The sequence below is a fragment of the Sphaerodactylus townsendi genome, linkage group LG01 (assembly GCF_021028975.2).
Source record: "Sphaerodactylus townsendi isolate TG3544 linkage group LG01, MPM_Stown_v2.3, whole genome shotgun sequence".
NCBI classification, from domain to species: domain Eukaryota; kingdom Metazoa; phylum Chordata; class Lepidosauria; order Squamata; family Sphaerodactylidae; genus Sphaerodactylus; species Sphaerodactylus townsendi.
The window spans coordinates 98,861,711-98,875,361 of record NC_059425.1 but is presented as its reverse complement, the minus strand read 5'-3'; the positions used below and the strand labels follow the sequence as shown (position 1 = coordinate 98,875,361).

The 13,651-nt window shown below is 40.6% G+C and overlaps 1 protein-coding gene across 1 annotated transcript in view; it reads right to left on the bottom strand.

Moving 5' to 3' along the window:
* Nucleotides 1-13,651, bottom strand: part of SYNE1 (spectrin repeat containing nuclear envelope protein 1) — a 375,888-nt gene that overhangs the window by 259,208 nt on the left and 103,029 nt on the right. The window contains exons 38-45 of the mRNA XM_048488624.1: nt 12,213-12,395; nt 6,983-7,084; nt 6,287-6,490; nt 5,609-5,816; nt 5,006-5,118; nt 4,202-4,407; nt 2,980-3,135; nt 764-1,055 (exon numbers count right to left, since the gene is read on the bottom strand). Coding sequence (XP_048344581.1) covers nt 764-1,055; nt 2,980-3,135; nt 4,202-4,407; nt 5,006-5,118; nt 5,609-5,816; nt 6,287-6,490; nt 6,983-7,084; nt 12,213-12,395 — 1,464 coding nt within the window. The remainder of the gene's footprint in view (nt 1-763; nt 1,056-2,979; nt 3,136-4,201; nt 4,408-5,005; nt 5,119-5,608; nt 5,817-6,286; nt 6,491-6,982; nt 7,085-12,212; nt 12,396-13,651) is intronic.

Genomic DNA, 13,651 nt, shown 5'->3' with positions numbered 1-13,651 from the left:
TGTGGGTGCTGTCAATCTAGTTTTTAATTCTGTCTCTGATTTTATCAGTGTTACTGTATGTTTGCCATCTTTATTAGAGTGATTTCAACATCATTTGTAGAAAAGTGATATGCAAGTTCATAAGTAAACATACAAAAAGTTATCAAGGTAATATTGTATTTCGGTCTTTCCTTGGTCACTGTTACCTGTAGGGATGCTCAAACATTAAATTTTATCTTGACAGTTTTATCTAGTCTTCAAGATGTCACTGGTTCGTTTCATCACATTAAGCCTGCTGGGTGACTATGGGCTAATCACAGTTCTCTCAGAACGCTCTCAGCCCTACCTACCTCCGAGGCTGTCTGTTGTGGGGAGAGGAAGTTGGATTTATATCCCTTTCTTTCCTGTAAGGAGACTCAAGGGGGCTTACAATCTCCTTTCCCTTTCCCTTCCCCCCACAACAAACACTCTGTGAGGTAGGTAGGGCTGAGAGAGCTCCGAAGAACTGTGACTAGCGCAAGGTCACCCAGCTGGCATGTGTTGGAGTGCACAGGCTAATCTGAATTCCCCAGATAAGTCTCCACAGCTCAAGCGGCAGAGTGGGGAATCAAACCCAGTTCCTACAGATTAGAGTATACCGGCTCTTAACCCTACGCCACTGCTGCTCCTTACAAAGGAGTTTGTAAGCCACTTTGAAACTTGTTCTTCTTACATGGTTCCCCCGATGCCTCTATTTTATAGCAATAATTCTGATAATAACAGTTACATCATCTTGTTACTTTACCTGAATTTGCAAAAGACGTTTTTCTAAGGTAATTTTGTTCCCAACGGTGCTCTCTGCAGAGACCAGCTTTTCTTGCACATCTTTCACCCACGTCCACATGTTCAGCAGAGCTTCTTCAAAGGTTTGGTGCTCCTGGAGGGCCACCCGAGAGGCCCTCAGTTTTTCTTTGACTGTTTTGACAAGCGCCTGATATGCAGAAAAATGCTGGGATGCCAGTCGGATCTCTTTCCCAGCACTATACCCTTTCTCATTTAAAGCCTGTGCCTGCCAGGAAAGTTTTTCAAAAGATTCTCTAAAAAAGAAAATTTAAAATTATAGATACAGCTATTAAGTGATGGTTAGCCAATACAATGATGGATAAAAATGATTCAGAGGTAATTGTTTCATTTAAGGAAATATGAACAAAATTACAGTTTGAAAAATAATTGTTAGCCCTTATGCCAAGACTAGTAAAAAATGTATTATCAAACTGCAGTTCTATATTATTTGCACTTAAGTTGAATTTGACTGTAAATTCTCAATGAGAATTTCTCAACCATTTAATTTCTAAACCATTTAATAACTCTTAGCCAAAATTGTCTGTTTTTAATGCCAAATGATATCTATCATATTCTGATCATATGACTCCAGCTCCTGTGGTAGCTATTTTGAGGTGGTGTTTACCACACCTTCTCAAAATTCCAAAGGTATCCCCAAGCACAAAAAGACTGGGGGGCCCTGCTGTAAATATGTAGAAAATATGTAGAAAATATGTAGGAAAAAATCTTCTGCCATTGAAGAGGATAAAGCCATGGTGGCAGGGGCTGATGGGAATTGTAGTCCATAACATCTGGAGTGCCAAAGGTTCGCCACCACTGGGATAAAGCAAACAACTTACTTTCATTACCGTACTCAAGTATAAGCCGACCTGAATAAAAGCTGAGGCACCTAATTTTACCACAAAAAAATGGGAAACTTATTGACTCGAGTATAAGCCTTCGAACTTGACTCAGTAGCAGCTAAAAACAGAAGATTTGGAAGCAAGATGAGATAGAGTTGCTTAACAGAGTTTGCATTAGGGATGAGCAGCTTTCCAGCACTCTAGGAACACAAATGAACCACTGTTTTCCTTCAAATGTAGAATAATTCTGGGATTCATAGCCATGCCAGCCTAAACTTTGCTCCAACTTTGCTCTTCAGCAACATCAGTGTTTGGCAGTAAACTACTGTACGAAGAATTGTATTCATCTAGAATGCAATGCACCAATAACCCTTAGGAGAGAAATGCCTTGTGTTCTTTTAACACACACACACACACACAACCTAGTTGTAATGCTATGTAGGCTGTCCTTACAGCTTGTTTTTACGACTCTCTGGTGAGTTAGGAAAAAAGCAGCAACAAGCTTACCGGATCCCCACAGCAGCCCCAGCTCCAGCTGCCATCTTGGAATTACCATATATCACTCAAGTATAAGCCGGGGAGGGCTTTTTCAGAATAAAAATGTGCTGAAAAAGTCGGCTTATACTCGAGTATATATGGTATATATCTCTTAGGTCATCCAGTCTCCTGGACCTTTGGGGGGGGCATTCCTCCCCCTCCTTATCTGGGATGGGGCGGGGGAAGTGAACCAGTGAGCCAGGCTGTAGGTGCCTCTGATGAGCAGGAGAGGCAACTTCCAAAATGGCCAGGACTTGTGGGGGAGATGCATCACAACCAGAGCCTGGCAAAATGCTGACAATGACCCTTTCAGATGGTGGTGTGGAAGCAAGTACTGGCAAGCTGGAGGAGAGCAAAGCCAATGAAGGGGGGCTGAGCCAGGGTGGGAAGAATGCCTCCAGGGAGGACAGGTATGACATGGTAGACTTAGCTGGAACAGAGGTGAGGAAGATGGATTGGTTTGCCAATCACCAGGGTGCACTGGGGAAGGAAGGATTCATACTGGGCACAAAGAAAGGGGATGGAGCAACCTCCCTTTGAGGAAAGGTACTTCTCAGATGGCTGAGATGGAAGAAGGCTGGAGAATTTCTTGATGTGGTAACTAGCCAGTTGGGACAACAAAGTTCCTGGGGAGAGGTTAAATTCTTCTTAGGTCAATTCTGATGCTAAGGAACCTTCCCTGGTTGGAGCTGAAAGCACAGTGGAAGACAGGCCTCCCATATGGGAGCCAAACAGGTCTCATAATACATCACTGAAAACATTGGCAAAACAGGAAAATACAGTAAAGTTGGTTTTATACCTTGCAAGCAGTAGTTCTTCGAGAAAAGCTTCCACTTTCTGCACCACATTTTTCTTATCAGGAATGTGCTGTTTGGTCTCTCCAAAAGCTTCTGTACTTATTCTCTTCTCCATTTCATGAAGCCACTGGCTCTGGTTTTTGCACAGAGCCTTGAAGCTATCAAGAAAAATATAAGACTTGTTTCTAGAAAAGTCTAGAACCAATTCAATAATTATTACATAGTTAATCACCACTCAGTAAGAAATTTGTCTAGATATAAGTTTCATAGATATAAGTTTCATCACCTAGTAAATCAGAGCTGCACAAAAATAGTTTTCTATACTGACAAATAATTTAAAATACTCAGCAAGAATCTAAATATGCCAAACAAGTCCTTAAGAACGGGGGGGGGGGGGGCGGCACTATCCAAATTTTACAGCTGAACACTTTTTTTTAAGGAAATTGATTTTTTTGGTATGCCATTCAAACTGTCAAATGTTCCCTCAGTCTTGATGGTTTTGGTACTCCTAGCACATGCTGGTACCTCCTACCATGGACACCAAATACCATCCTTTATATTTTGAGATACACAGGAAAGTAAGATCTCTTGATCCATATCCTCTTCATATCCTTGCCCACGGTCGCCTCTTGTGTGTTCCCTGGACATCCACTTGCAGAGAAGTTGCAGAGCAGCAAATGAGACATTTGAGGAAAGAAGAGATTGCAACTTAAGTTTTACTAAGCTGTGGCCAGAATAAATAGTGGCGATTCTACTTCACTTCTGGTTGAATAATGAAAAAACAGAAAGAAAATATTGTCTGGTATGTGAACAACTCTATGGTATTGTTTTCCCTGCAACTGTTGGTATTCCATGAATGAAGATTAAACACATCACTATTACTCTCTAGAAAGGAAATCCCTTAAAATGATCACCCATGATTTCACAGCGTTGAATTATATGTCAGTATTTTCAAATACACGTTAACTTTTCAAATGGATTTTTTTCAGTAGAAACCATAGCTAAGTATGCATAAGGTCTCAAGTTTTGTTCCTGGCAATTCCAGTTAAAAAGAGTTTGAGCAGCTAGACTAGGAAAGACCGCTGCATGCAATCTTCAAGAGCCACTGCTAGTCAGTGCAGACGACACTGGACAAGATGGACCTATGGCCTGAGTGGGCATAAGGCAGTTCATATAACTATTTGGTACAATGCATCACATGTTCATCTAATTTAAATAGCCTACCTTTCAAGTTCTGCAGCACATTCTTCCAAAGCTTGTTTATCTTTCAAGCATTGTTTCAGAAATTCCTCAAAGTCCTGATGAGCTTTGGCTATCTGCTCCTGAATGCTACTCACTGATGATTTTGGTACATAAGCACATAACTGTTCTCCTTCCTGAGAGGCTACCTCCAGTTTGTTCCTGCTTTCATCAAGAGAGTCCAGCACTTCCTAAGTGAAACATGATTTACATGAGGAATGGGAAGGAAACTGAAGTGAGGGCTATGCATTTCATCTCTTTCATCAAATATTTAGAAAGCTGAGTCTAGACTGGTAGACTAATCACATGATACAAACATCAATGAAAGTACTTTTTTTTTTTAAAAAAAAGGCTTGCTAGAATCTATTCAGCATAGACCAAATGTGATACTAAGGCTATGCTGAAACTGAAGTTGTAACAACTTTTTAAAAGATGTTTTTATGATTGTATTTTATGGTGTTTAATGACTGTACCCTGCCCAGGGACTTTGGTGATGGGCAGGAAAAAATTGTACAGTAAATAAATAAATAATAAAATATGCTGTGTCTCCAGAGCTGCTCAAGGCAGCTTACAATAGTAAAGAAAAAATATTGTTCCATATAGATGTCCTCATCCCCCTTTACCTTGGCAAATTAATAAATGGAGAATGCAGGGAGGGATGTCAGTGGGATCCAGCAGCAACAAGCTCTCTAAGTTTGGCTGCACAACCCATTAGAGACCGTAAGATATATAAGACTGCAGGAATGCATAAGAGTTAAAACAATTTTTTTTCACTTTCACTAATCATACCTTCAATCCATGGAGTTTTTCATCTATTGATTTACTGTCACCAGATGTAATATATGAATCTTTTGCAGTGATTTTCAACTTAGAATACCAATTTTGGAATTCTGTCATTGTCACTTAAAAAGGAGAAAGAAAATTAAAAGGCTGAATTAGACATTCTGTGTTCAGAACTTTTTAACAGCTGCCACCGCCGAATTATGCACTCCAATCATTGCTACTAAAGTAAACACAGATTTTAATTCACTAATGGGAGATTGAATCATGACCTAGCAAAATCCAATAAAAATCACTTCGTATGATAAAATCAGGAATACTGGTAATACATTAATGGTACTTCATTGCAATCTAATGTTACTGAAAGGCACATTTGAGCAAATTCTGATCAGTGCTCCTGCCTTGAATAGCAAATGTGTTAAGAAACTATGTATAAAATCCAGTCAATAACATATTTTTGACACTAAGAGATTTATAGTCCTTATGCTTGCAAATGATTATGTGAAGTCAATGGAAACTTTTCACCAGCCTCTGAGGACATGATTATTTTAAGAAGTTTCATACATTCCTGTGGTCTAAATGGCTAACATATTAACAATCTCGAGGACTCACCGAAAAAATGTTTTTCCAGGGACTCCTGCATGGAAGCTTGTGCTTTCAAACTTAACTGATTCACAGTCTCATACTTTTTAATCAGTGCAGTGACAGTGCTCCCAAGGGTCTCAAGTTCCATGGATGGATATTTGCGACAGAGGCTGTTGAGAGTCTCCTGAATGGAATCAAATCGGCTCTGCTGTTGCTGAAACTCTTTTTGTATTTTCTGAAGAACAATTTCATGACATTTATATCACATGATGTTTAACTTTTATTATGTTCAATTATACGCCAGCATATTAAGTTTCTTAAATTCTAAAATTCCCCCGAAATTGATTTATTCATTAATGGCATTAAAATCACAAACTGATGTCTCAGAATTCTAAACTATCTTTTTTTGTACCTCAGCTGTAGGTCAATGACTACAAATATCACCTTTTGGAAATACACACATAGCCTCATATACATTTTAAATAGTTTTAGTTTTTGAAGTCTAGCTGAAGACAGAAAGAAATCCCTCCAATCTGTATCATTTAAAACCTATTTTGTATATGTAGCCACAATATATATGTGATCATCAGATGATAACAAACATCCAGGCAGAGTCAGATTTACAATAATCACAACAGTGAGAGTAAAGCCTGAAAGGAACATGAAGCTCAAAATCTTTTTGTTTCTGTTTGTTTGTGCTCCTACCTTGATTGTACTTAGACCAGACGGATCTTGGCTATGAGCACAGTGTAAAAGCGATTCTTCCGTTTTGGCAAGCCAATCTTCCATCTGATTAATGAAGTTCTGTAACTGCATCTTCTGAGTACTGAAATCTTTCAGAGTTTCTTTTGCTACTTCACTCATTTCTTTTGTATGTATCAGCTTTTTCCTCAGATCTGCTTCTAAAAACTTTACGAAATACAGATGGATTTAAATGGTTCTGATATTTACAGTATGCTTATTATTGCTTTGAATGTTATGTCTATATATGGAGAGGCATATGAGAGGTACCAGTGGTTTCAAGGAAAGAAAAATGTCCAAACAAAATAAAATCAGTCTCCAATTTGAAAGGAATTAAAGCTGAGCTACAAATTTAGCACAACTCTTGGGTAGAATAATCTCTCTGCTATTTAAAAACAAAAAACCATTACATACAAAGCCAGCATAACTAGAATAGACCTGCTCAGGTCTTGCAAACTGAGGGCTTTCTTGATTGGGTCAATCCATCTCATTTTGGGTGCTCCTCTTTTCCTACTGCCTTCAACTTTTCCTGGCATCATTGTTTTTTTCCAGTGACTGTTGTCTTCTTATTATGTGACCAAAGTACGATAGCCTCAGTTTAGTTATTCTCCAGGATGTTTGTTCAATTACAGCTACAAAGTGTTTAAAATGATATCTCACCTGAAGATCTGTGGGAAGTTCTTCCATATTTACTAGTTCTTTAAGTTCACAAATTTTTAAATGAAGTTGCTCCAAGCTGTGCTCTTTGTGCTTAATTTGAGACTGTAAAAGAACATGTGGATAAATTTATAACTATCAAGTGTGGATGCAGTTAGCAATGGTTTAGAATAAACAATTACAGAATAGAAAATGTTCTATTTAAAAAGAAAACATCTATAAAGCATTAAAGTTCTTATTTCTTATCATTACTCCACTTTATTCTTTTCTAGTTAAAAATCAATTTGGCTGAAATTAACCAAATAAATGATGAGTCTTTAAATAGCGGACAAAATACTGGATAAAAGCACCTACACTATATATCACATGTCCATAAATTTATTTAATAGGTTAATGGAATTCCATGAGAACCAATCCACACACTTTTAACCTCTCATCAGGTAAGATGTGAGTGCTGATATTGCAGGTTTTTAAATGCTTAGACTTCCAAAATTTTCCATGGCATAAGGAGGCATGACATGGCAATCTCAAGATGAAAAAATAAGGATAATGTGATGCAACAAATATCTACAATTTCTTCAAGTGAAAACAGCATAGCAGTAGACTATATATAGCAGCACATGGCACACATTAATGCCAACTCGCTGGAAACAGTTCAATTGTTTGCTAAGCAAAAAAAAAAAAGATTCTGCATAAAATTCCACATTTTCTTTTGTATCAAAAGTTTAATCCAGAGGTCACCAACATCTAGCAGCCACAGACACATTTTTCGGCACCCATCAAGCATTTTCAGGAAGTGAACAGATCTAGGTGGGGTTTGTTCCCACCAGGGGTCTAGATTTGCCAGGACACTTCTGATTTGATGTGAAAAAGAACTGCTTCAGCCATGGTAACAGCAGAGTTTATCCTTGATGCAAATAGCGATTATTCTTATGTATGTGTGCCAAGGTATATTTACTGTTCCCTAGATTCCAACACTCACAGAAATAGAATTAGGATTGGGCAATATAAAACAGGTAGTACAGTGGCAGAGCTACCAGGAGGCTGGGGTGCATGTGGTGCACTGGACGCGTGCGGGGGGAGGTGCAAAAAATTCAAGTTTGGGTTTTTTGTATTTTTAGTGTTTTTCCCGTTTTTGGCCTGCAGGGGGCGCAGCTTTTAGGCTAGCACAGGGGTAGGGAACCTGCGGCTCTCCAGATGTTCAGGAACTACAATTCCCATCAGCCTCTGTCAGCATGGCCACCAGCCATGCTGTTGCAGGCTGGATGGGGAATTGTCAGGCCTCCTGAACATCTCGGAGAGCCGCAGGTTCCCTCTTCTGAGCTAACTTTCTAGAGAGCCCTAAAATTTCGCCCAGGAATTTTTAGGAAGACTTTCCTGATGATACCACCTAAGTTAGGTGAAGTTTGGCTCAGAGGGTCCAAAGCTATGGACTCCCAAAAGGGGTGCCCCCATCTCCCATAGTTCCCAATGGGAGCTAATAGGAGATGGGGGTACACCTTTGAGGGTCCATAACTTTGGACCCTCTGAACCAAACTTCACCAAACCTGGGTGGTATCATCAGGAGAGTTCCCTAAATATACCCTGAAATTTTGGTGCTGCTAGCTCAACAATTACACCCCTGACAGCAGGCACCCCCCCCCCAATTTCTCCAGATTCTCCTTTTAAAACCACCCCCTTTGACATGGATTTAAAGGGAGAATCTCAGGTCCCTAGTTTAAATACCATTGAAAGTGATGCTGTTTCAGGGTGGGGGAGAATCCACCCCAAAACAGCATCACTTTCAATGTTTAAATTGGGGACCCCAGATTCTTCTTTTAAGGTGGATTTAAAAAGAGAATCTGGGGTCCCTAGTTTAAACACCATTGAAAGCCATGCTGTTTGGGGGTAGATTCCAGAATCACTTTCAATGTTGTTTAAATTATGGACCCCAGATTCTCCTTTTAAATCCACCTTTAAGGGAGAATCTGGGTCCCCAGTTTAAACACCATTGAAAGTGATGCTGGTTCTTTTTTTTGGGGGGGGGAGAATCCACCCCCAAACAGCATCACTTTCAATGGTGTTTAAACTAGGGACCCCAGATTCTCCCTTTAAGGTGGGCGCCACAGGTCAAGGGAGGGTGTTGACCCTCCGGAACCAGAGCCCCTGCCAGGACGCTGACTCAACCCCTTCTGGCCTGCCCAGCAATAGACCTGGGCCTCCTGCTGCCTGCCCAGCAGTAGACCTGGGCACTCCTCGAAGAGATCGGCAGATGGCTTGATTTCTCTCCCCCCTCCACTGTATCTAGGGAAAATGGAGCAGGGGTGTGTGAAAAACTCAGATTATGCCCTGGGCTCCATTTTTCCTAGATATGCCTCTGTTCCACCCTCCTGGGGTCTGTGCAGGCAGGCTTCTGCTCTTCCCAGATGCTGGGAAGAGCAGGAGCCAGCAGTAGGGGCATGTAGAGGGCGGGATTATGAGTGTGTGGGGGTGGGGCTATGCGAGCCCTCTGGGTGGCAGGGCACCCCAGAGGGTTGAGGTGGAAAACAAAGAGTGGGCACCGGGTGCAGTATGGCCCAGCTATGCCTCTAGGTGGCTGCCTGGGCGGGGGTGGGAGGGGGGCGCAAAACTCAGATTTTGAACCGGGCTCCACTTTCCCTAGCTACACCTCTGGGGTAGTGTCTTGCAGATAGGAGCTGACGTGATTCTCCATGACTGAGGTCACTAACAAGGAAGTCACTTCAATTTCCACCTCAATGAGATACCCAAATATCCTTCACTTTCTCTCAGTGAAATAAAAAATGGTTTTGGTGAAATGCCTTTCATGGAAGCATGTAAACAAAAAATGAGTATCAAGGTTTCTTATAACTGGGTCTACATCAGTTCAGAGGTTAGAAAGTTACTTTTTACTGGAAGGGGAAAGGTAGAAAAAGAGAAGTGGGAATAGTTTCAGATGGTAACCATATTGGTCTGTGTGATTACAGTATAAATGGTTAATTTTAAAAGGTGCAGTTCAGACAGAACAGGAGCACAATGAGTTAACCAGAGCTCCACCTGATTGGTCAGCTGAGATGCAGTTAGCCAGAGCCACAAAAAGGGCGTGTGCTCGCCTGAGAGAGGAAGTCAGATCGAGTCAGACACAGAGGGAGTCAGTCAACAGATCCTGTCAGTGAGAGTCAAGAGGCTTGGTGGCCAGAGCTCTCAAAGAAATCTCTAAAAAGCTAAGAGGAAAAGATCCTTATTTCACCAGTGGGTGGTGAAAGAACAGAGAAAAAACCTATTCACGGGGACAATCCTAAGGCCACACACAAAGGGCTTGGTAATGTCTCGGAAGAGCCAGCAACTAGATATGGGACCAGAGAGTTCCTGGGGGTGTGTTAGTATTATTGGCAGAGTCAAGTGTGGGTTTAGAGAAACCCAGAGCTTGTCTGTCCCAGCCCAGAGTGAAATCCGAAGGAGTAAAGGGTGGGTGGTTCAGGATCTTGTTCAGGACTGTGTAGGAAAGGTTTACCCAGAAGGACTTAAAGGGGTGCATGAAAGTATATTATAAACTGAAACAGCCTTTTAAGTGAAACAGCTAAAGAAAAATGCTAAGATCTGAATGTAACATCTAAGAAGTCTCTGCCTAAGTAAAAGAAACGCTTAAAATCTCTCTGAACCATCAAATTGAGAAGAAAAATACTGTAAATAAATTGGTTTTACTATTAAAACGCCTCTCAAGAGTTCCATTTTCCCTCAGAAAGGTGGCAGCCTACATTTCCTTACAGGATTTGCCTAAAAAGCTGGTGTGTGAGTGAGGTGTGATTGGGCTATCAGCAGCTATTAGCTGAACTCTCAGCTCTCCCACCTGTAGGGCCTCTGTGAGTGAGGGAGAGTGTGTTACAGTCTGCAACAGAACCTTCCAGAGATCCAGCACCATATAAACACAAGTGGCCCTAGACAAGGATAGTATGTGGCCAGTACATACCCAACTAGAGTCACACCTAACCTACAGTTTGAGAGGCCAAAAGAGAAAGAACAGACCTTCCTTTTGGGAAAGGAAAAGAAAGATGATCCACAAAGGGTAGGCAAAGGAGTAATTTTTGGACATGTTGAAGCTAATGGGAAAAAACCTCTTTTTCTCATTGTATTTTTCAGGAGACAATGGAAATATTGGGAAAAAATGAAATGTATGCAATACTTGGCCCTTTGTGTACTTACAATTTGCAGTGCAGCTGTGTGATTCTGAAATTTGAGGGACATCTCAAATTTCCTGGATTATGAACAAGGAGGTGTCCCACTAAACATAACCACCATTTTGTCCGCCCTCTGCTTCCAGGTTGAGAAGTTGTTTACCATCTGTGTTTTTTTTTGGGGGGGGGGGGTTAAGGCGTTTTAATAATCTATCACATTAATGATAACAGTTTACTAATTGTTGGCAAAATTATTACATTTAAACAACAGTTCATAAATTTTGTATATGTCTGGACCATAGTATCAGAGGGTTTTTTTCTAGTGACCTCCAAAATTCCATTGAGAAAATCCTTTGACATTTTAATGCTGTACATTTGGAATCAGTGAAATGGTTTGTTAAACAAGGTATTTCTTACTGAAAAAGGGAAAATATTTCATGAGTGGGCTTTTTCCATACTTGTAAAATTCTTCAGACTTTGTCATGCTAAGTAAGTTGAGTGTGAAAAATCTTGCCAAGGTGGCAATGAGGCTGGTGGCAAAGTCACAATGAGGTCAAAAGTTTCCTGAGAGTTAATCCTCAGGAAGGAAGCACCCTAATAAATGACTAGTTGGTGATGGGAGAAGGGGATGGATGGGAGAAGGAGAGGGAGGGAGAGAGAGAGGTGGGAAGTCTGACTGGATAGGAGATGGCATGGTTAAGAGACTTTCTCACTCACAGATGGGCAGAAACAGAGGTTCCTGAGTTCTATTTACTTAGGGTGACCATTTATTCCTTTGGTAAAGTAAAGCTTGTACTTAGAATATCACTGTGGTTAGGATAAAACTTGCCTTCCTCCCCTTGTTTCCGACAGAAATCCTGAAGGGGTTGAAATATGTCATTGTATGCACAGTGCAAAGAGATATGTTGCATTTTCTAAGAACTTTTAAAGTGTAGTCTCTCCTTTCATGTTCATATTAATGATAAAAAGCATTTTACTTCTAGAGATCTTCCCAAAGGACTCAGTTTTTCACTTCAGCTCCTTTCCAAAACCTGGCACCTGATAACACAGAGAAAATATTGTATGTGTATATTTTAGAGTACCTGAAATTCTTCCAAGAAGGACTCGGTTCCCTGATAGCTGGTCAAGTTGCTTATGATGTCATTCAGCTGTGAGACAGAATTACTACACCAACTATCAATATCATCACCAACTGCCAGCACATCTTCCCATAGTGAAACACTAACTCTCAGCTTCTCTATATTATCTTCAAGCTTCTCTGAAACCTTATGCAATGAAAGAAAATGGAACCTGAAGAATATTTCCTAGAACCAAATCACTATTGCAACAAAACTGAGAAATAGTTTGAATTCAATGATGTCATAGAAGGAGCACAGATTTTCATTTCAATCACCCATCCTTTCCCCCCCACAATAATAGACGTTGGAGCTCTGATTAGGAGGTGGAAGGGGACAAAATCACCTCCCTCCTTCTCCACAAGCACAGATGATAGTAGATGGATAATGGTTCTTCTTCTCCCTCTTCACTGAAGTCCCCTGACCCATATTATTCATATGGCTCCCACTGTCCCAGAAACCATCTTTCCAGGAGTCAGAAGGGACTGCTGGAGGGGGAAGGGACACAGAGGAAATCATTATTGAGAGGTGACATAATAGCCATCTTCAGTTACTTAACAGGCTATGATATAGAGGATGGAGCAGGTTAGACTAGAACCAGTAGGTTGAAATTAAATCAAAAAATTTTTGTCTAAACATTTGGAAGACCTTCCTGACAGTCAGAGTGGTTCCTCAGTGGAACAGGGAGGTGGAGGGCTCTCCTCCTTTAGAGGTTTTAGAGCAGAGGCAAAATGGCTATTTTCCAGCAATGCTAATTCTCTGAATTTAAACAAATCATGGCAAGGAGGGATTAGCCAGTGCTTACATGCTCAGGGTAATGCTGATCTCCCCTTTGGGATCAGAAAGGAATTTTCCTCTAGACATGATTGGCCTAGGGATAATGGAGGTTTTTTGCCTTCTTCTAGGTTTAGAAAAGGAATCACTGGGGGAACTGGGGTGGGCAGGAGGGAGTTGTGAATTTCCTGTGTTGCGCAAAGGGGGGTGACTCCTGAGGTATCTTCTAGCACTATGTTTCTGTGTCTCTGTATCCACCAGTGCTTTTAGCTGGCAGTAGTCAAGCCAGAGATTGAAATATTCTTTTCAGAGACAGAAATCAGAAGCTATTTATGTCAAATGGTATTTTATAGGGCCAAGATACTTTTGTTGGATACTGTACAGTAATGAAAACACCATCAAAGATAAAAATCTAAAGATTGAAATAGAGACCTTTTTTAGGGATATTGCTGAATTTTCTAAAATTCTAAAGGAACAACAAGATTCTGATTTCTATGATGCTAATAGAATGAAAGTCATTCTAAATAACTTTAATGACTGCTTGTTTGTGTTGTGTTTATTTTTTGATGACTAATTGTTTCCTGTGTACACAAGAATCCCATAATGGGCAGAAATAAATTTCCCATTGAACC